Here is a 17,923-nt window from a genome sequence, read left to right as displayed (position 1 = left end):
GATGGAACACGCATAGAAGTTCACAGCAGAAGAGATGGAGGCTGTCTGTTGCCGTGTGGATGGGAGGTGAAGTGATGAGGAGCGCACGATGGAAGTTGGCGATGTAGAGTATTGCAAGGTTGTCGTTGAGGCTCGGAAAGAATGCGAGGCGGCGTCGAGTCCGGTCCTCCGGTGCATCTTCGCCTTCGTCTTCAGCTTCCGATCCACTTTACTCCATTAACAACGAGCAATGTCCGGGCCTCCGGGTGGACTCCGCATGCTCCATATCGATGAGACGTAAACGACTGTTCCAACATATTCTAGTACTAAGTGCCATCCGTGCCAAAATGAGACTGGATGCGAAGAGACCTGCAACAGGCTTAGGTACCGAGTGCGCACCATATCAACATGCTCTTATGTCAGTTCGGTACTTATGTCTCGTAGCTGGAAATATGCTATGCCCCTGGGTCCGCCGTTGTTAGTCGTTGGGGTCGACGATTTGGCCCTCTCGTAGTGCAAGGCTTCCACGCTGACAGCAGACTCCCGTGCGTAGACAATCTCAGGAAGAGGGGAAGCGATAGTCATTTGCGCCAAGATGTTCCAACCCTGACCACCATATTATCACATGCGGCTTCGTTTTCGTTTTCGTTCCTTCGTGTTCTCGTATCACTTAGCGGGACTTCTGCACAGGGCATACAAAAGACCTACTAGTAGGCCCTATATCGTTGCTCCAACGTGATTCATCGACATCGTGGCTTCACGCCGTTGCGTTTAGCCTGAAGCTACAATCTCGCTGCAATATAGCCGTGTGCATCGTTGCTTAGCGTTGCTAGCCAGAAACACACCTTTACGGGTGGCGTAGGCTGCTACGCGTTACGTTGGCGATAGGAAGCTAGTCACGAGCAGGCATCGAAATGCACGGTTCTCTAACCCACACCTTGCTATATAGATTACGCGACGGTCATTGCTAGCCGCAAGCTCCGAAAGCAAAAAGTGGTTGGAAGGCAATATTCGCGAAATAGTGGTTGTTGCAACGATACACACCGCGATATCACGACGGCGATATCCAATATCGACGATGTTGAGTGGATTTTGAGGTCAGAAGGCGTGCAACGTTACAGGCCCCTACTCAGCGACTTTGTAACATGCAACACATTCGACCAACAAGCAAGTGAGAATGGCGCATTCTCGAGGCCCTTAAAATATTGCTTTTCCCTATGACTAACCTCCTCCGCCAATCCTGCCTCTCCTCCCCAACCACTTCGAGAATCTCACACTATTCCCATCCACAACCCTAGTACAAACCTCCGCAACCCCAATCGTCCCTAGCAAGAGCACGCACTGCGCAAGCAAAACCCTTCGCTCCAACCCAAAAATCCCACCCTGCCCATCTATACACCCCAAAGCTCCATAAACCGCATCCCCCAAACTCCACAATATAGGTCCATGAACCAAGTACAGCGAATAAGAAATCCGGCCAAGGTACTGACACCCTTTACTTTCCAAAATCTTCCTAATGACGGGAAGGCGAGGAATCGTTACAATAAGCAGCACGGCGGACCAGAAGTGGTAGAAGACTGAGTAATTGGACGGGGTCAGGTAAGAGAGTATATACCAGCCGGGGGAGGAGCGGAGGTAAGAGATGTCTTCGGGTTGGTGGGTTGGTACGCCTGCTAGGTGCAGGGCGAGGAGGAAGAGAGGGATAATGAGGTAGGATGTCAATCTGCAGATGGTCGGTGGAACTTGCGTGGAGAGGTGCTGGGTGTCGATATCGGCGAGGAGGAGACCAGCTGTGAAACAGGCGTAGTAGGGACCGTCGACTAGCCAGAGGAAGTAGGATGTTAGGAGAGCTTGGGCGAGAATTCGGAAGGCGGTCGTGAGGTGGCGGAAGGCGAGGAGGGATGTGTAGATCACCATCGATCCTCGAAATTCAAAGGCGATGGACCATGTATGTTCGTTGTATGCGTTTGGAACGTCTTTGAAGAGGAAGCTGTATCGGAGGAAATTTGTAGCCCATTGGGTTGCTTCGAGCCGGATGGTGTTGGCGCGGTTGGCGGGCATTATGTCGAAAATGTGCCAGCTCATGGCCCAGATGAAGGTTGTGATTGCGACTGGCAGGAATAGGCGTGTCCATCTTCGGAAGATTCCAGATCCGATATGGCGGAGTAGTTTCTCGCTGTCGTGGGAATGTAGGGCGCGGAGAGGCTGGAGAGCCAGTACGTAGCCTGATATGACGAAGAAGATGGATACGGCTACTGGGCCTCCCGAAAAGAAGAGCCGTATGATTGGGAAGGTTGAAATGTAGTATTTCCCATCGTAGCCAAATGCGTTTGCAAAGATAGCTGGACCGTTTTGACATGCGTGTGAGTGGAAGGCATGATGGTGTAGGTACACCAGTAGTGCTGCAATGCCTCGTAGTCCGTTAAGGTATCTTGTATTGGTGTCGGAAGACTTGGGGTCCGTCTGCAAGCATGTCTTTTCTTGTGTTGGTAGAAGTGTTGCTTGAATCATGTTGTTATTGTTGTTGTTGTTGTTGTTGTTGTTGTTGTTGTTGTTGTTGTTGTTGTTGTTGTTGTTGTTGTTGGTGCGTAGACTGGGCCCTCCCTCCAGTATCGCGAAAGCTCGCAATCACTGTACCATACTCCGTAGTATGATAAGATTCTCTGCGCGATCGTTCGGTATCATTCGGATTGTCGATGGTTTGTGGCTTGCGTCCGGAGTGGCCGTGTCGTAAATTCTAGAACTAGTCTTCTGGGTCTGTATGAAACTAGCGACGCCACGCCACGCGGCGAAGAACCAGTAATACGCTACAAATTCTTTTTAAGCATCTATCGGCCTCACTAAAGTTATACTAAGCTTTGCTCTTCGAAATATCATCTTCAGTTATTACACAACATCCCAGCTCATAACATCTTCTCGTACCGCCAACGTCCTTCCGCAAGATAGCCTCCATCACACCCTCAGTTCTTCCCCCACCCGTGGTACCCACGGCACAGTATCCGCCTCATGCCTCTTGCACAACTCAGCGTTCAAATCCACGACCCTGATGATCTGATCATACACAGAGGCGTATTGTCCCTGCTTCTCACAAGCCTCCATGGCTTCATTCCTGGTCCCGAAGGTACGGCCGAAGACTTCTGCCTCATCGCGATGACGTGTATAGAGACGATAATACTGCGTCGACCCATCGGGGCCGGTGCGGTCACCATAGATTTTGGCGGACCAGACACCCCGAGAGTCGATGAGATTGAGCTCGACCACTAGGCAGTGTGAGAGCAGAGAAGGCCATGTTATCTGGAAGACTAGCTTAAGATGGTGGATTGAGGAGAGGTCCATCATCTTCAGCCTCTCTTTATCGGCTGTGCTGACTGTTGGAGTGTTGAGGTAGAAGTGGTTCGATGACCAGTAGTCTCGACTTGCGTCTAGGAATAGTCCTATAGACTCAGAGTAAATTTGTCGGTTCACCAGCAGCAAATTCCCCCCTGATGGACGAGCGTGGCGCAAGTCTGTCCAGTATGAACGTCGGTCATTGCTGAAGATAAATCCGTAAGTTACGTTGCGCATCTCCGGCGGCATATCAAGAAATCCGGCTGGCATACTGATCGGGCGATGATGTTACGTGGTGGTGTGCGTGCTGGTAGTAGATATATACTGCCGCCAGGTTCGTAGGCTCAATCAGAAGCTAGTCAGACTTATTCTTGTTCAAACATTAGTCCAACCATGTGTGCTCGGACTCAAGTTACCGGCTTCTCGGAACCTATATAGGACTCTCATGCATGCGACGGAAGAGCTCTCGCTTCCCCAGTAGCACAACCAAGAGCCTCATAATCTCTTCGTACCTCGTACATAACATACTCTTGTCGATAGATGACATTCTCCTCAGCGCACTGCTCATTGGCCACTCCACGCCTGGCCACTCCACGCCAAGGACGGTCTGGCTCCGCTGAGGCTTGTGAATATCTAGCCGACGCTGGCGGAAGATAACAGCGCAAAGACGATATGGCCGACCGAGAGTCGATAGGTGGCTCGTGGCCCTCCATATACCTGGCTCAGTGGTCATCGTGTATACGCACTTGATGCCGACCAGACGTAGACGTTGTATGGCTCCAGAATTGAGCTTGGATTCCAGTGCCTTGAGGATGGCCTTATCTGCGTCCAGGTCTTGAGATGTGCCTATGTCGATGTAAAAGTCGTTCGTTGACCAGTACCTTTCACAGGCTGCGTTGTATATCTTGTGAATGTCGTTCTTCATGAAATGTCATGAGAGGAGCAGGCTGCTGGATGGAGGCTGCGCATGTCGCAAGTTGATCGGGTCTCGTTGGTCGTGTTCGTTGAGACAGAAGTCGTAGATCATGTTGCGGATTTCTGGCGGCATACTGAGAAGCATGGGGGACGACATTTTGATCGTAGTTGTGACTGTGATTTTATCTTGTGATTTTCGATTGTCATTTGATTGTGGTTGTGGTTAAGATTGTGATTGAGGTAGTACTGTAATGTAGGAAGTGCGAATGTCGACAGCCTTTTAGCCACCTCCCTGAGCACAGTTTTGAGGACATCCCAAACACCAACTTGATCTGAGCCAACCAAGGTCATCACACGGGCGGGCGCTCCCCAACCGCTTGACCACACTGTCAGACCATGCGTAGAATACGGACTACCGGAATTGGGGCAATACGAATGAGTCCTGCAAGAATCTGACGATCTCCTCGTACCTCGTGCACCTCAGCTTCGGGTCGATGTCCGCTAGAGTCTGCCTGGCCTCGTCGACAGAGTCATAGCTTGTAAGGGGGCGATAACCAGCCTTGCGATTTTCCAGCGGCTCGGTATGGTATACGCAGGCATGAGTCGTATGACTGAAGTGGAATGGACCAAGATGATCAACGCTGTAGGTCCAGATGCCGGGCTCTGTTGTCATCCGATAGACGATACTCGTCAGGTCCAGCCCGTCGACGCTGCCATTGTGCAGCTCTAAATGCTGGATGGCTTCGAAGTAGGGTTGGGTCTTCAAGGCTTTCAGAGCAGCCTCTTCGGCGTCCATACTCTGAGACTCTCTCGTATCGATGAAGAATCTGATCTCCTTCCAGTACCGCTCACAGGCCTTGAGATACATCTTCAAAGTATCGCTTCTGATCTGACTACATACGGCGGTAAGATCGGCTGAAGGTGGCCGTGCTAAGCAAAGGTCGGCTTCGTACTCCCGGTGATTGTCTCTGCGGGCAAAATAGGATCCGTATATAATGTTGCAGATCTCCGGGGGCATGTCGAGAAGACCTGGCGGCGCCATGTTGTAATATGTTGTGTTGTTGTGAGCGCGTGTATGAATACCGAAGTGTGTCGTCGTACTCCCGAGGTGTGCGAAGATCGTGAAAGACCTGCATATCCCGCGACGGTTGAGAGCGGCTTGCTGAGGACACCCAAACATGCGTGCAATCCGAGCCCATGACATTGGCGTGACACTGACTGAGCTCGGTCTTGGCGAGTATTTGTAGGTGATATGTGGATCAACAATTCCCCGGTAGTCGATATCTTCCATTCAGGATGCTCTCGTAGACCTGGCTCTCGGTTTGTGGACTTTGCCGTTCAAGCACCCGAAGGCGGCGGTCAAAGTCGTCCATCATGCCGACTAGTCGTTTCACAGCTGCCTCGTTGGCAGCAGCAACTTCGAGCACACGCTGTATGCCTCTGTCTGACCTATGCGGCGTAAGCTGACAATCACAAGTGGTATTGGAGGCGACCATACTCAGCTTTCTGCGACGGCTTTCTAGTCGTGGTTGGTGCCTTGACAGTCGCTGAGGAAGTGGCTTGGGGAAGGATCGCGTTACTCTTCGGGCTCGTGCTTGCTTTGTCTCTAGGCTGAGACGTGGGAGACAAGCTATCATGCCCGGTGATCCGTCTCGGATCATATTGAGACGAATGTACATCTTCTGTCTTCGGCGGTGGGCTCTCATTCAACGCTTTCAGTCGTTGCTTCGATCGTAGCATTGCTATGGCCTTAGCTTCGGCGGCACTCGGCGAAGATGGAGATCGTTCGGCTTGCTCCATTGTGCCGTTGTATCGCGTAGCTCAAATACTGCTCATACTCAGTGAGGGTGTGGTGGGTGAAGGGAAAGACGTGTGCAGTATGTAGTGTGCACGAATATTTCCATGCTTGAATTGAGTGAGACAAGCAATACCTTTTGACAATCACGCACTGCCGCGCTCATGCAGGTCATCAGAGCGAAGGAGTCATGGCTGAAGGGCACGAGCGTTTGCTCAAAGGGTTGTCAGATGGGGCATGAGCCGTGCCGTGTGACCGCAGAACGTCGCGGGTGTTCGGCGCGCGGCTCTTGTTGCTCGTTGCCGCGATCCAGCACGGCGGTACATGGGCGTGGACACTGCCTGTGGGTATGCAATGCGTCCTGCTTTGCGCTTCTGCAGGAGATCGAGCGACCCGCTGGACGCTATGTGCCTGCATTTGTGGACATGGCAGTGCTAAGTTGCATCCACTCCCTCGGTGTTTGCATATGACATACCTGCCGCTGGACTGACTTGAGCTCGGCAATTGATCCAGGCCAAGCCTACAAACCACTTCCCGCCAGTGCAGTATGAGTGGCGTACATCCCGAAGTCGTGGCCGAGGCGCTGACATGCAATCGCGATTGGTCGTAGATGATGACTTGATGGATCTGGCCGAATCTAGCTCACACACGAAGACACCGCGCCGCCTCCCCGGGTGCGTGACAGTTGCGCTACGGCAACGCTAGGCTTGGTCGGCATGCCGATGCTGCGTAAATGGTCTGGCGGTCGCGGGGTTGATCTTCGTCGTGTATTGTTTGTTTAAGCACAAAAGTGCGATCGCTTTTCGTGTGTTGGCAGGTCTCGAAGGCCTAGGCCAGATTTGGTGTGCGCCCCGAGAGGTGTTTGGAATAGAAAGCCCGCTGTCTGGAGGAAGCATGGCTGGCGTCACAAGCCAGGTTGATCTTGGCTGTGCGCAGGCAAACCCTGTCATCTGTGATCGAGGCTGAACATAGGATCATTCGATGCCCGGGATTAGCATGTGCATGTTCAGCTGTCTTACAAAGTCTTTAGGCGACTACGCAACGACCAAATGCAGGCCCACCACTTCGAGAATCACCGGATGAAAAAAGTGAGTGGCTTCAATGATGAACGGTTCATGCATGTACAAGTCAGCTATACTCACGCTGGAGCCTGTTTTGTATCCCTCGTAGTGCCTCGTATACCACGGAACCGATCTCATTCTTGAAGTACTGGTCATGCTCGATGCTTCCTTCGAACAGAGCCCCTGGTCTCATGCTTCTGCTGTTTGTTCGTTCGTTTTCTAAGAGGGTATATGAGGCCAGAGTCCTGATACACGCGGCTGAGTTGGCCAGAGTCGTTTGTTGAAAAGTGTCTCCCGCCTGATACTCAAGGCTACAACCACTTCGCCACGTACTTAGCGACCTCCGGCAAGAACCAGAAAGTTGCAAGAATGTAGCAAGCCGATGTCAGGAAGAGCATGAACACAGTGGTGAAGCGTACCACAGCAGCGCGGCTCGGAACCTGTCGCTGCAAGTATGTCATGAGCACAGCCACTAGCACGCAGTGAGAGAAGTATCTATACTGCCACTCTGTGACAGCCATGCAAAGAATGGTGGCCAGTATGGCACAACCATATTGCATGACGATGTAGGCGACAATGCCCGCGCCCGAATAGAAGTCTTTCATGGTATAGTTGTGGGGCTCGAGTCGCGCGCAGCTGCGCTCAATGCAGCCGGCGATGTACTGTCTGTGGTAATGGTCAATTCTTCTGGGCTCTTACCAATATGACACTATCAGATAACTCACTTGCAATTCTTGAACAGTGAAACGATGCGAAGGTGATGTAGAGGAAGGACAGAAACATGGCGTCCTTGTTTTTGTCGCCGAGTGAGTCTGCGATGTTCTTGATCTTCGGGGCAGTGACCATCACGGCGTAAAGCCATGGGATGTAGCAGATGATTTCCGTGGTGGAAGTCATATTGGTCTCGGTGATGATCGTGCTCTTTGCTGGCGTAGAGGAGGTGTACTGTTGTGTTGGGTGGAAGACGTTCGGGGCGATCTTGGTGTCCATGACGATCATGGTTGATAGTGGTTGATGCTGGTCGATGACATGCCGTACGAGAGGTGAAGGGGGGCTTAAGAAGTTGAACCAAACAAGAGCGCCGAACACATGCTGGAGCACCGCAGTATGCCATTTTCATGTGCCGCCACATGCCTCACTGCGTCGAGGCTGCATGGTCTTCGCAACAACCTCGCTTGCAACCGGCAGGTACTGCGCAGCGAGTGGGACGGAGACCATGAGAAGCCCAAAGGCAATGGTGTAGCGCACGATCGCAGCATCGCTCGGAATCTGTCGTTGTAGGAATGTGACGAGCAGAGCCAGACTTGCCCAGCAGAGGGTGGTCTGGGCAGCGCAATACAGCAGCTTCAGCATCTCACCATCGTCCTTCTTTCGCTACATGTGTATACAACATCCTACCGCCTCGGAGACATAGACAAAGCGACGTCACCAGAGATCGGGGACACCGCACACATCATTGTAGCACACCAAGCTTGCTGCCGGCACGCGCTCTCTCGTGGCAGGACGACCTGGTCGCGTGGCGGTGATCACCAGGCGCCTTGGCTTGTACTCTGCGCGGTAGGTGTCACTACACCACATCACCGGCGTCCTCCGCCTCATGCCGTTGCTGTGGCCAAGCTTCAAGCAGGGATATACGGAAGGATACATGGTGAGCGCGATGTCGAGGATGTATTCCGCGCTCTCGGCGTGTCAGAACCTTACCAATAGCAAGCCTCTGACCACCTGCTCGGCCACTGCACCATCATACGTGCGGTGCAGAGCACGCAATGCACCCAACGAAGGTTGTGGAGCCGGGATGAAGTCGTCAGAGGCAGGGCAATTCTGGCTGCTACCATCTACGTTGTTTCAATCCCCTCATGCTCTACCCCTCCAACCTGACTTATAAACTCTGCTTTGTCCGCGCAGTGAAAGTTGAAGCCATCGTTGACAATGCTCAGGTTTCATCTGGCCGCCATGATCGGCTCCCGTTGGCTGCAAGCAATACTAGCAGCACCCACCACTGCGCCTCCCAACTATGGCTCAACCTCGACGACCGGGGAGACGCCATCATATTACCCCGGTGAACCATGCGTACTGCCCGGACCAGAGACACGCACGAATGTATGCTATGTGGATACAATAGGGACTGGTGATGATGCGCCCGCTATCGTTGATGCTTTCCAAAGATGCGGCAAGGATGGGAAAGTCGTCTTCAACGCAACAACCTACCACATCGACTCCGTCATGAACACCACAGGACTATCAAACGTTGAAGTCGATGTTCAGGGTACTTTGCTCTGGGGAACGGACATCGATTACTGGCTTAGCCACAGTCTTCCAGTAGGCTACCAGAATCAGTCATCAGCATGGTTCTTCGGAGGCGACCAAATCCATCTCCACAGCAGTACGGGCACCGGATCTTTCGATGGCAACGGCCAAGTCTGGTATGACTTCACGAACGGAGCCTCCAACTACCCAAGAAGACCACATCAAATCACATTCAGCCATCTGACCAACTCCGTCATCGAAGACATGCGATTCCTGCAAAGCCAAATGTGGACCATGACCTTGATCAACAGCGAGAACGTACTACTGCAAGACATCTACGTCAACTCGACAGATGCTGCCAAAAGAGATCAATATGGACCGCTGAACACCGATGGCGCTGATACGATCTACTCCAATAACATCACCTTTGCCCGTTGGGTGGTGGACTGCGGTGATGATCACATCTCTCCAAAGGCAAACAGCTCGAACATACTGGTCGAGGATGCTACCTTTTACCACGGCAGTGGCATAGCGTTGGGCTCCATCGGCCAGTTTGCTGGTCAATACGAGTTCATCGAGAACGTCACGGCACGGAACATCGAGACGACTGGGGCGCGGCAAGGCGGGTACATCAAGACATGGTGCGTCACATCCATACACTATCGAGATGAACTACAAACTGACTTCAACCCCAGGACCGGCGTCCAAAAAGGCAATCCCCCCAACGGCGGCGGCGGTGGAAAAGGCTACATGAAGAACATCGTCTTCAACAACTGGACACTGCGCGACGTTCCTCTCGCTGTCGACATCACGCAATGCGTCAACTTCGAGGGCGGGACAGGCGATTGCGACACTAGCACTTTCCAGGTCAGTAATCTACACTGGACTGCTATTCGAGGCACGCAGAGGAACCGAGAAGTGGCGCGACTGCAATGCTCGGCTGCGGCGCCTTGTACTGGTGTTGAGATCAGTAATGTCAATATGACTGTGCAGGGCACTGGTGAGCTTGCTACGGAGTATTTGTGTAGTAATGTTGTTGGGCCTGTTGGGTTTAGGTGTGGTGGGGTTGCTTGACATGGGGGTAAGTATGGGTGGAAATGTGGGTCTGTACAGTGACCGTCAAATGATCAGCTAATAGGATGTATAGCTGACTCGAGTACTTTCCATAGGATGTACACGCGGCAATACGAACAGTACTTTGGGTAAGTCGCATCATACGCCCTCCTCCAAGCGTAGAAGCCCCAGTCGTCAACGATGCTCCACCCCCTTACAGGAACCTAACCTCATGCCTCCTAATCTTCCTCCACCCCTCCACCAAACCCCCTACCTCCTCAATTCTCACCAGCACATCCCACCTCTCCCACAACATCGCCTCAACACTCTCACAAACCCTATCACCCCCCTCATGACTCAGCGCCGTCAAAACCTTCCCTATATGCATCCTATTCACCCGCCCAATAGCTCTCAACCACCGCCCAACACACCGCTCCATCAGAGGCCACGGAATCCTCGCAATCCGAGTCTGGTAGTAGTACGGTAGCAGCTCGACTCGGAGGGCGGCGCAGACTTGGGTGATCGCGGGTTGAAGGAGTCCGCCGAGGGCGCGGCGGGCGGGGGAGGCGTGGGAGAGGGTCCACATGTTGTTGAAGGTGAGGAGGGGGGTGCAGTCGATGGTGTGTTTGCTGATTTTGAGCCAGAGTTCGGGTGGGAGGGAGAGGAGGCGGAAGGGCTGGTGATGAGGGTTAGGGGAAGGGAGTTGGGGGTGGGTGTGAGGATTGGGGTGCGTACCTTCGGGTCTTGGTGGTTGGTGGGAGCTTTTTGGTCGTCTTTAGGGATGCGGCGAGGTGGGGTGGGTCGAGATGGCATGGTGGATTGTTGGTTTTTGGAGCTTGTTGAGGTGGTGTGTGGGATTGTAGAAGCAGAGACGTGTCCTGCGACGGGACGCAGCGAAAGTTGATGCGTCTAGAGAGGAGTGTGTGGTGTTGATGCCGTCTGATCACGGGTTCGGTCTGAGGCAGCCGTCATTCACCAACCATTCACCGACAAGCGGGTTAGGCGGCAATGACACTCTAGCAGCGTCAGCACACTTTTAAGCTAACAAATCTTCTCTCATCATAACCTCTCGACTTTGTCAAACACCATGACGGCAGGAGAGATGTCGGCCTGCCACCGAGTCCTCGCCATACCGGAGCTACTCGAGATGATACTGCTCGGTCTACCATCCAAAGATATCCTGCTCGCACAGAGAATCGGTACCACTTTCAAGTACACTATCACGACATCAATCCACCTTCAACGAGCCCTCTTCCAGAACCCATCACGATCAGGATCTACCACTGAACGCAACCAAGACATCAAAGCCAACAACCTGGTACCCCAGTCCGTACGGTACGCCTCTTACAGCTTCGACGTTCCAGGTCTCGATGGCTGTATCTTCTCTCCCTCCGTATACAGCAGCTGTCTATCCATCTACGGCATCAACACCAACACCAACACCATGTCAACCCTCGAGACATTCCTCAACACCAGCCCAGCTTCCTGGCTCGACATGTACCTCCAGACCCCCGCAGTAAGCACCAGCATCTGCATGAGCAACTGCAGCGACTCGATCCCAGCGGGCAAGCATTGGGCCTTTGTCGCAGGGACTGTAGATCGTGCGACTATTCGAGAGTTGCTCACGGCGGCTGTTTGTCTTCACAGGGCTGCTGAGGAGCATGAGAAGTTGCATATGCGGAGGGATGATTTGGAGACGTATGCTGGAGATGATTCGCAAAGGGTGAAGCTGGAGGTGGAGTGCAGAAAGGTTGTGTATGGCAAGCAGGTTGATCTTGTGATTGAATGGCCTTCGGTTGAGTTCGACTGCTATGGTGGTGGTTTGGAGGAGGAGTAGTACTGATGGTCACATACGGGTTGAATATTGATGGTGATTTCTTTCGTGAAGGCCCAAGGCACCTTGGACTCGGTCATACTACAAAGAAACTTGATTGTTCTGCCAGCATGAAACACCGAACACAATGAAGAGAGTGTTGGAAACACACCATGTCTTTACTAAATACGATCTCCTCTGCGTCATTCCAACTGAAAATATGGTTGCATGTGTAGGTGAATAACTTTGTGAGCATGGCCGGAGTAGAGTCGCCCACGTGAAATCGACGCTAGTAACGGTCCGTGCTTTGCGCGCCTTCTTCTTCCATCTTAATCCCATTCCTCGCTCGTTTGATCTTGCAACACACCTCGGCCAACCTTCAAACTCTTCCTAAGCATACACGAGCCAACACCCGCCATGTCGACCGCCGCACGTGTCTTCGCAATACCAGAAATACTCGAGCTTATCCTCCTCAACGTCGAGCCGATTGACATTTTTTGCACGCAGCCAGTTGACAGGGTAGCGAGCTGACAGGACGTTCAAGAACACAATCACTGGCTCGAGAAGTCTACAGCGCGAGATCGCCATCTGGCTTTTCACATCTGTCTGTGCCACGAGAAAATGAACATCATGTTCTCGCAGGCACACAGCACCGGATTGGGCACTTTCCTCTACGGCTTACACATTCAGGGCATGACCCGCTGTAATCTGACCCTAGCCATGGAAGCACACCATGGGCTTGGAGTTGAGTGTAGTTCTTGGCGGGATGTGGAACACTTAGACATCAGCACGGCGTCATACCTCGACCTGTGTCCGCAGCGGAACGCAGCTGGTGCATGGCTTTGCATCTACAGATCGGACTGGCCCTTTGTTGGCTACGAGAAACTGATGTGGTCTGTGGCCAACCCGAGAGTACGTACGACCACGCTTCGGAACCTGTTGAGGATAGCTGTCGAGTTACGCAGAGCTGCCCAAGCACTCGAGGATGTGGAGGCTAGAACTATGATGGGAAGGCTGATGTGACAGTAGGAAAGCTGGACTACATATGGCAAGAATGGCTCAGTGCCGAGTAACTCGTATTGATTCTCGGGGAGCCGAGGATTAATGCAGCTTTCTGCTGACACAAGATTTTCTCGGGACAAAAAGCGGGAGTGAATGGAAAACTTACTTTCCTTCTAAGATATTCGCCAAGAATCGTCTCATTCACTTCAACAACACTTGACACTCTCGGTATATCAAGTGTGCTCATGTTCTACATTTTCTGGCTCCTAGCAATCCAAGACGGCATCAAACTTCAGCTTCAACCATCAACAATCAACGCAACTGTCACATTCGACATCATCACTCACCATGTCTGCCGCCGCCAAAGTCTTCGCAATCCTAGAGCTACTCGAACAGATCCTCCTCGTGTTGCCGCCGAAAGACGTCCTCCTCGCACAGCGCATGAGTACCGACTTCCGAGACACCACTCGGGACTCCCCACAACTCCAAGAACACCTCTACCTACGCGAGCCTACCAGACCACCACAATTTCACATATACAATGACCTGGTCGTTAAGCATACCCTGGAATGCGGCTTCTATGATCGAACTATCATCCGTCTATCAGGCGTTGAAAGGATCGAGTTATCGCTGTCCCAACGCCCCAAACTCACAATCTACGGCCTTGACACACGACGGGTCAGGACTCTTCTCGCCGGCAGCGCCTCGTGCCTTGAGATGTATATCCTTCACGCATGCAACGACGAAGGCATCCAGATCGTCGTAGAGCAGGACATTGCACGAGTAGAGGGGGGAACGCTGGTTCGGAAAGGTAGCTACGTTGCCGAGATCGTTGTGCGAAATACCACGCTAAGGGAGGTGTTGATATTCATGGTTAGACTGGCTGAGATCGCGGAAGAGCTGGGTAAACTTGCGACACACAATGCAGAGGGCAAATTTAACATCTTGGCGAAGGTTGCTGGACCAGCTGTGGCATCGAAGGAGTCTCTTGAGATGCTGATTGCGGATATCGTGATGGAGGAGCCGAAGTTCACGCCGCGCGATTACCCGTAGCTGGCGAATGGGTCTGAGCAGAGAAATTCAGAAGGGTGACATGGGATGGTTAGTAGACAAGCCTGTCCACGAATGTATAGATGAAAGCTGTACATACCTTCCATTGTACCAGAGAAAGCTCACTACCCATTCCCAGACGTTTGCCAAGCCCAATTGTCCTGGTGATGATACTGTAGTGAAGATTTGGTCTTAATCCGCTACTATGGTCGAGATGCCGGTAGAGACGACATAAGAGCAAGAAGGAAGGGCCTGATCAGGTGACCGTTTGCGTGGCGAGCTCAAACCGTTGGCGCTGGCAAGCATCATAGGCGTACCGTGACCGCACCTCACCTGCTCCTTTCAAGGTTCCCTCTATTACAGGCCTGTGCCAAAGTGTGAAAACACTTCCACTTTCAACTCTGTTCTCGGACCGATACCAACTGTCACTTTTCAGCACCAAGACACTATCCGGCACCGATCGACACTATCCAGCGCCGAATCGACACCAACAGCCCGAGATGGCGTTCCACCTTCTCACTCAACTCCTCCTCGTCTTGCTGATGATCACCAGCTACCAAGTGAATGCAAACTGGTCCCTCACCTTCTATCCGACATTGGAGCAGTGTAAGGGCGAGGACCCCGTCCGCAACCACTACTACACCTTCACCGGCGACGAAAGCCTTTGGTCGGGCAATGCTTCTCTGCGCGGGTGAGTCATCTGAACCTTTATACATAAACACCCAAGAGCTGACAACCTCGTCAGCGAGTGCTTCGTCCCCGGCGGCGACCGCATCGACACCAACATGATCTGCGCCGAGACCCTCGACGGCGGCATCACCATGCAACAGTGCGGTCCAAGCATCATGTCCCATCTCAAGGACTGGTTCTGGAGCGTCACCCCCGGCAGCGCCTGCTCTTGGGGTCACATTCGTGCTGCAGGCATCTGCCAGGATTACATGAGCGAGCCCAAGGACACGTCGGAGTGCTACAGTGGTGAGCATGAGATGAAGGTACAGGGACACTCTTCCATGTCCATGCACTTCTCGTGCAGGTGCTCGGGGACCAGCGATACTTGCAAGCCGAGTTCCTTTGAGGACTAGGTGAGGAGGATGCTGCTAGTGGTGACAAGATCAAGGCGGAGATCATGACTGGCTGTCAGATGATGTAGCCGGATCGACTGGAGCGATACTTGACATGCATCTGCAACTTCTCTCGAGCACGAGCAATGTCCTCAATGCTCTCTGGATGGCCTGCTGCTCGTGCCGCACCAGGAAGAGGGCTGGTTCGAGTGGTTGGGGTAATGCTAATGGTTCGACGAGGCAGAGATGTAATACATCTCAGGAAATGATTGGATGCTCGTGCATCCAAGCCACTTCGCTCGCTCTGACCGTCGCCGCCGGAGTGTCTTCTTTCGTACCCACGTCTTTGGATGAGTTTTCTAGCGAGCTAACTGCGGTCGATAGCCACCGGCCATCATCTTTCATGAAGTGACTTGTTTGTCCATTTATGACTTCATCACCCCATACACATATCTGTCATGATGAGCCAGTGCTTGTGGTATATCGTTGGGATGACAGTGAAACGAAGGTCAGCAAGTGATGTCGTCTGTTGTGGCTTCTTGTCTCCGACATCGGCGCCCACTTCAACGACAATCTCTTCTCCTCCCTCCAGCGACAATGCTTGCTAACTCCATCAAGTCCCATCTCACGAACACGAGCGCCTTTTGAGAACATCCTCCTCTCAAGAAGAATGAGGCTGTACTTCGGCGTCGACCGATAGAGTGCTGTAGGGCGCATATGCACAAGCGACCAGTGAAGAGTCACACTGCAAGCGCGCCTTAGAGTCGAACAGAATAAGTACAAACCCTTCTTCCCAACACCACTCCCCCATAGCATCACCAGAAACACCATGTCCGGCCCTCCGTCAGTCCTCACCGAAGACGAGATCACCACCTTCCTCTCCCACATTGGCCTTCCCCAGCACCTGCACCAATACCGCTACAGCGCCAACCCAGAAACCGACATCCACTTCCTCACCCAACTAACAATCCACACAATCTCCACCCTCCCCTACGAAAACTTAGCAATCCATTACTCCCCCTCCCACACACCACTCATCGTACCGCGTGCTGCTTACAACAAGATGGTGGTCAACGCCCGCGGTCGTGGCGGCTACTGCATGGAAAACAGCCTCCTCTTCAACCACATCCTCCGCGGCCTGAAATTCCCCGTCTACACAGCGCCTGTACGAACCAAGCCCCGGATCGATGGGATTCCGCAGGGCGAATACGCTGGAGCTCAACATCTCGTCAACATCGTTACCCTCTCCGATGGCTCGAAATGGATGCTCGATGTAGGATTCGGTGGTGATGGAGCCACTGCACCGATCCCTTTGATTGATTGTGCTGGAACGGAGAGGACGTATCGGAGTCTTGGAACACAGGAGAATCGTCTAGTCCGAGACTGGATCCCCGGCCAAGCGTTACGGACGGAGGCGAGTAAGCTGTGGATCTATCAATACCGAAACGGGGCAGAGAAAGCTTGGAATGCATTCTACGCCTTTGGGGAATATGAATCTGTCGAGAGAGACTTCGTGGTAGTGAACTGGTTCACGGGTAGTAGTCCGGAAAGTTTCCAGACGAAGATGGTGATTGTTGTGAAGTTTCTGAGGAGGGAGAGGGAAGATGGGAGTGGTGATGCGGAGATTTATGGCAAGAGGATGCTGGTTGATCATGTTGTGAAGGAGAATCTGGGTAGGAAGACGAAGATTGTGAAGGAGTGTAGGACGGAGGCGGAGAGGGTTGAGGCGTTGGAGGAGTGGTTTGGGATACGATTGACGGCGGAAGAGGCGGCTGCTATCAAAGGGTGGAGTACTGAGATTGGGGGTGATGGGACGAGGTTGCGAAAGGGGGCGCAGAGCTTTGATAACAGCGTTTGAACGTACCTGGGATCCACTCGAGGCATAAGTTCCTGAGCAGCAAAGCTCCTCTCGAGGCCGAAAAGGGACATCTACAGGCCCTCGCAATACCCATTTGGGAGCCCATGAGCATACACTCTTTGACACCGGACCAGCGCTGCAAAGCTCAGATGGCGAACTGCTTCATATACTCATAATGCGGTAAACTCTCCTCAACAGTCCCCTTCAAAGCTTTCGCAACATCAGCCCCATACATTTCCGCCCACTTCTGACAGGCCACCTCCACATCAACCTCCGGCCGTCCTGCCGACCCTCTCTCAACTCCAGTAGAAGCATCAATCGTCTCCAGAAAGATCCGAATGATCGGCCACTTCGAACTCTCCTCATCCGGCACAGCAGACCAAGTTTCACTAAAATCCGCTGAATCTAAATCCAGAGCATGTCCCAAGGCCTTGCCCAGCTCTTCGGTCCTCCATACGACGTCGTCGCCGTCGACCACGATTGGGACTTTGTCGGTGTGGTTCTTGAAGTAGTCGAAGATCAAGCGTTGGGATCTGAGGTTTGAGAGTGCGACCCAGTCCTCGTCACCGGGGCGGATGGCTGTGGTTCTGGCGAAGGAGATGTAAAGCGATGGGATCCGGAAGACGGGGTGGCGGATGATGAAGATTGGCTGGAGGGTTTTCATGATGTGGTCGGGTATCACAGTGGGTTTGGCCCCAGCATCCAGCTTCATCTCCTGATCCCTTATCATCGAGAACAAGACCTCCTGCTTCAGCGCAATCT

General features: G+C 52.8%; 11 protein-coding genes across 11 annotated transcripts; 5 read left to right on the top strand and 6 right to left on the bottom strand.

The window, feature by feature from the left end:
* Positions 1–1,200: 1,200 nt before the first annotated feature.
* On the bottom strand, positions 1,201–2,490 carry CLAFUR5_12699 (O-acetyltransferase PaAT-1; the record flags this gene model as incomplete). Its single annotated transcript, XM_047911847.1, has 1 exon — positions 1,201–2,490. One exon carries the CDS (start codon positions 2,488–2,490, stop codon positions 1,201–1,203), a length of 1,290 nt encoding a protein of 429 aa, XP_047767965.1.
* A 441-nt stretch (positions 2,491–2,931) lies between these two features.
* On the bottom strand, positions 2,932–3,576 carry CLAFUR5_12698 (uncharacterized protein; the record flags this gene model as incomplete). Its single annotated transcript, XM_047911846.1, has 1 exon — positions 2,932–3,576. One exon carries the CDS (start codon positions 3,574–3,576, stop codon positions 2,932–2,934), a length of 645 nt encoding a protein of 214 aa, XP_047767806.1.
* A 1,057-nt stretch (positions 3,577–4,633) lies between these two features.
* CLAFUR5_12697 (uncharacterized protein) lies at positions 4,634–5,263 on the bottom strand (the record flags this gene model as incomplete). Its single annotated transcript, XM_047911845.1, has 1 exon — positions 4,634–5,263. One exon carries the CDS (start codon positions 5,261–5,263, stop codon positions 4,634–4,636), a length of 630 nt encoding a protein of 209 aa, XP_047768388.1.
* Positions 5,264–5,480: 217 nt separating this feature from the next.
* On the bottom strand, positions 5,481–6,021 carry CLAFUR5_12696 (uncharacterized protein; the record flags this gene model as incomplete). Its single annotated transcript, XM_047911844.1, has 2 exons — positions 5,481–5,670; positions 5,720–6,021. 2 exons carry the CDS (start codon positions 6,019–6,021, stop codon positions 5,481–5,483), a joined length of 492 nt encoding a protein of 163 aa, XP_047767809.1.
* Positions 6,022–7,678: 1,657 nt separating this feature from the next.
* On the bottom strand, positions 7,679–8,076 carry CLAFUR5_12695 (uncharacterized protein; the record flags this gene model as incomplete). Its single annotated transcript, XM_047911843.1, has 2 exons — positions 7,679–7,743; positions 7,803–8,076. The coding sequence occupies 2 exons, from the start codon at positions 8,074–8,076 to the stop codon at positions 7,679–7,681; spliced, it is 339 nt and encodes a 112-aa protein (XP_047767808.1).
* A 930-nt stretch (positions 8,077–9,006) lies between these two features.
* Positions 9,007–10,398, top strand: CLAFUR5_12694 (Alpha-L-rhamnosidase rgxB; the record flags this gene model as incomplete). Its single annotated transcript, XM_047911842.1, has 2 exons — positions 9,007–9,965; positions 10,020–10,398. 2 exons carry the CDS (start codon positions 9,007–9,009, stop codon positions 10,396–10,398), a joined length of 1,338 nt encoding a protein of 445 aa, XP_047767807.1.
* A 1,066-nt stretch (positions 10,399–11,464) lies between these two features.
* On the top strand, positions 11,465–12,214 carry CLAFUR5_12693 (uncharacterized protein; the record flags this gene model as incomplete). The annotated part of the gene is made up of 1 exon (XM_047911841.1): positions 11,465–12,214. The coding sequence occupies one exon, from the start codon at positions 11,465–11,467 to the stop codon at positions 12,212–12,214; it is 750 nt and encodes a 249-aa protein (XP_047767812.1).
* Positions 12,215–13,540: 1,326 nt separating this feature from the next.
* Positions 13,541–14,245, top strand: CLAFUR5_12692 (uncharacterized protein; the record flags this gene model as incomplete). Its single annotated transcript, XM_047911840.1, has 1 exon — positions 13,541–14,245. The coding sequence occupies one exon, from the start codon at positions 13,541–13,543 to the stop codon at positions 14,243–14,245; it is 705 nt and encodes a 234-aa protein (XP_047767811.1).
* A 497-nt stretch (positions 14,246–14,742) lies between these two features.
* CLAFUR5_12691 (uncharacterized protein) lies at positions 14,743–15,324 on the top strand (the record flags this gene model as incomplete). Its single annotated transcript, XM_047911839.1, has 2 exons — positions 14,743–14,933; positions 14,988–15,324. 2 exons carry the CDS (start codon positions 14,743–14,745, stop codon positions 15,322–15,324), a joined length of 528 nt encoding a protein of 175 aa, XP_047768117.1.
* An 808-nt stretch (positions 15,325–16,132) lies between these two features.
* On the top strand, positions 16,133–17,161 carry CLAFUR5_12690 (uncharacterized protein; the record flags this gene model as incomplete). Its single annotated transcript, XM_047911838.1, has 1 exon — positions 16,133–17,161. One exon carries the CDS (start codon positions 16,133–16,135, stop codon positions 17,159–17,161), a length of 1,029 nt encoding a protein of 342 aa, XP_047767810.1.
* Positions 17,162–17,306: 145 nt separating this feature from the next.
* On the bottom strand, positions 17,307–17,825 carry CLAFUR5_20339 (uncharacterized protein; the record flags this gene model as incomplete). Its single annotated transcript, XM_059463175.1, has 1 exon — positions 17,307–17,825. The coding sequence occupies one exon, from the start codon at positions 17,823–17,825 to the stop codon at positions 17,307–17,309; it is 519 nt and encodes a 172-aa protein (XP_059319145.1).
* Positions 17,826–17,923: the final 98 nt, after the last annotated feature.

The sequence above is a fragment of the Fulvia fulva genome, chromosome 11, assembly GCF_020509005.1.
Source record: "Fulvia fulva chromosome 11, complete sequence".
NCBI classification, from domain to species: Eukaryota; Fungi; Ascomycota; class Dothideomycetes; order Mycosphaerellales; family Mycosphaerellaceae; genus Fulvia; species Fulvia fulva.
This window is presented reverse-complemented; position numbering and strand designations above follow the sequence as displayed.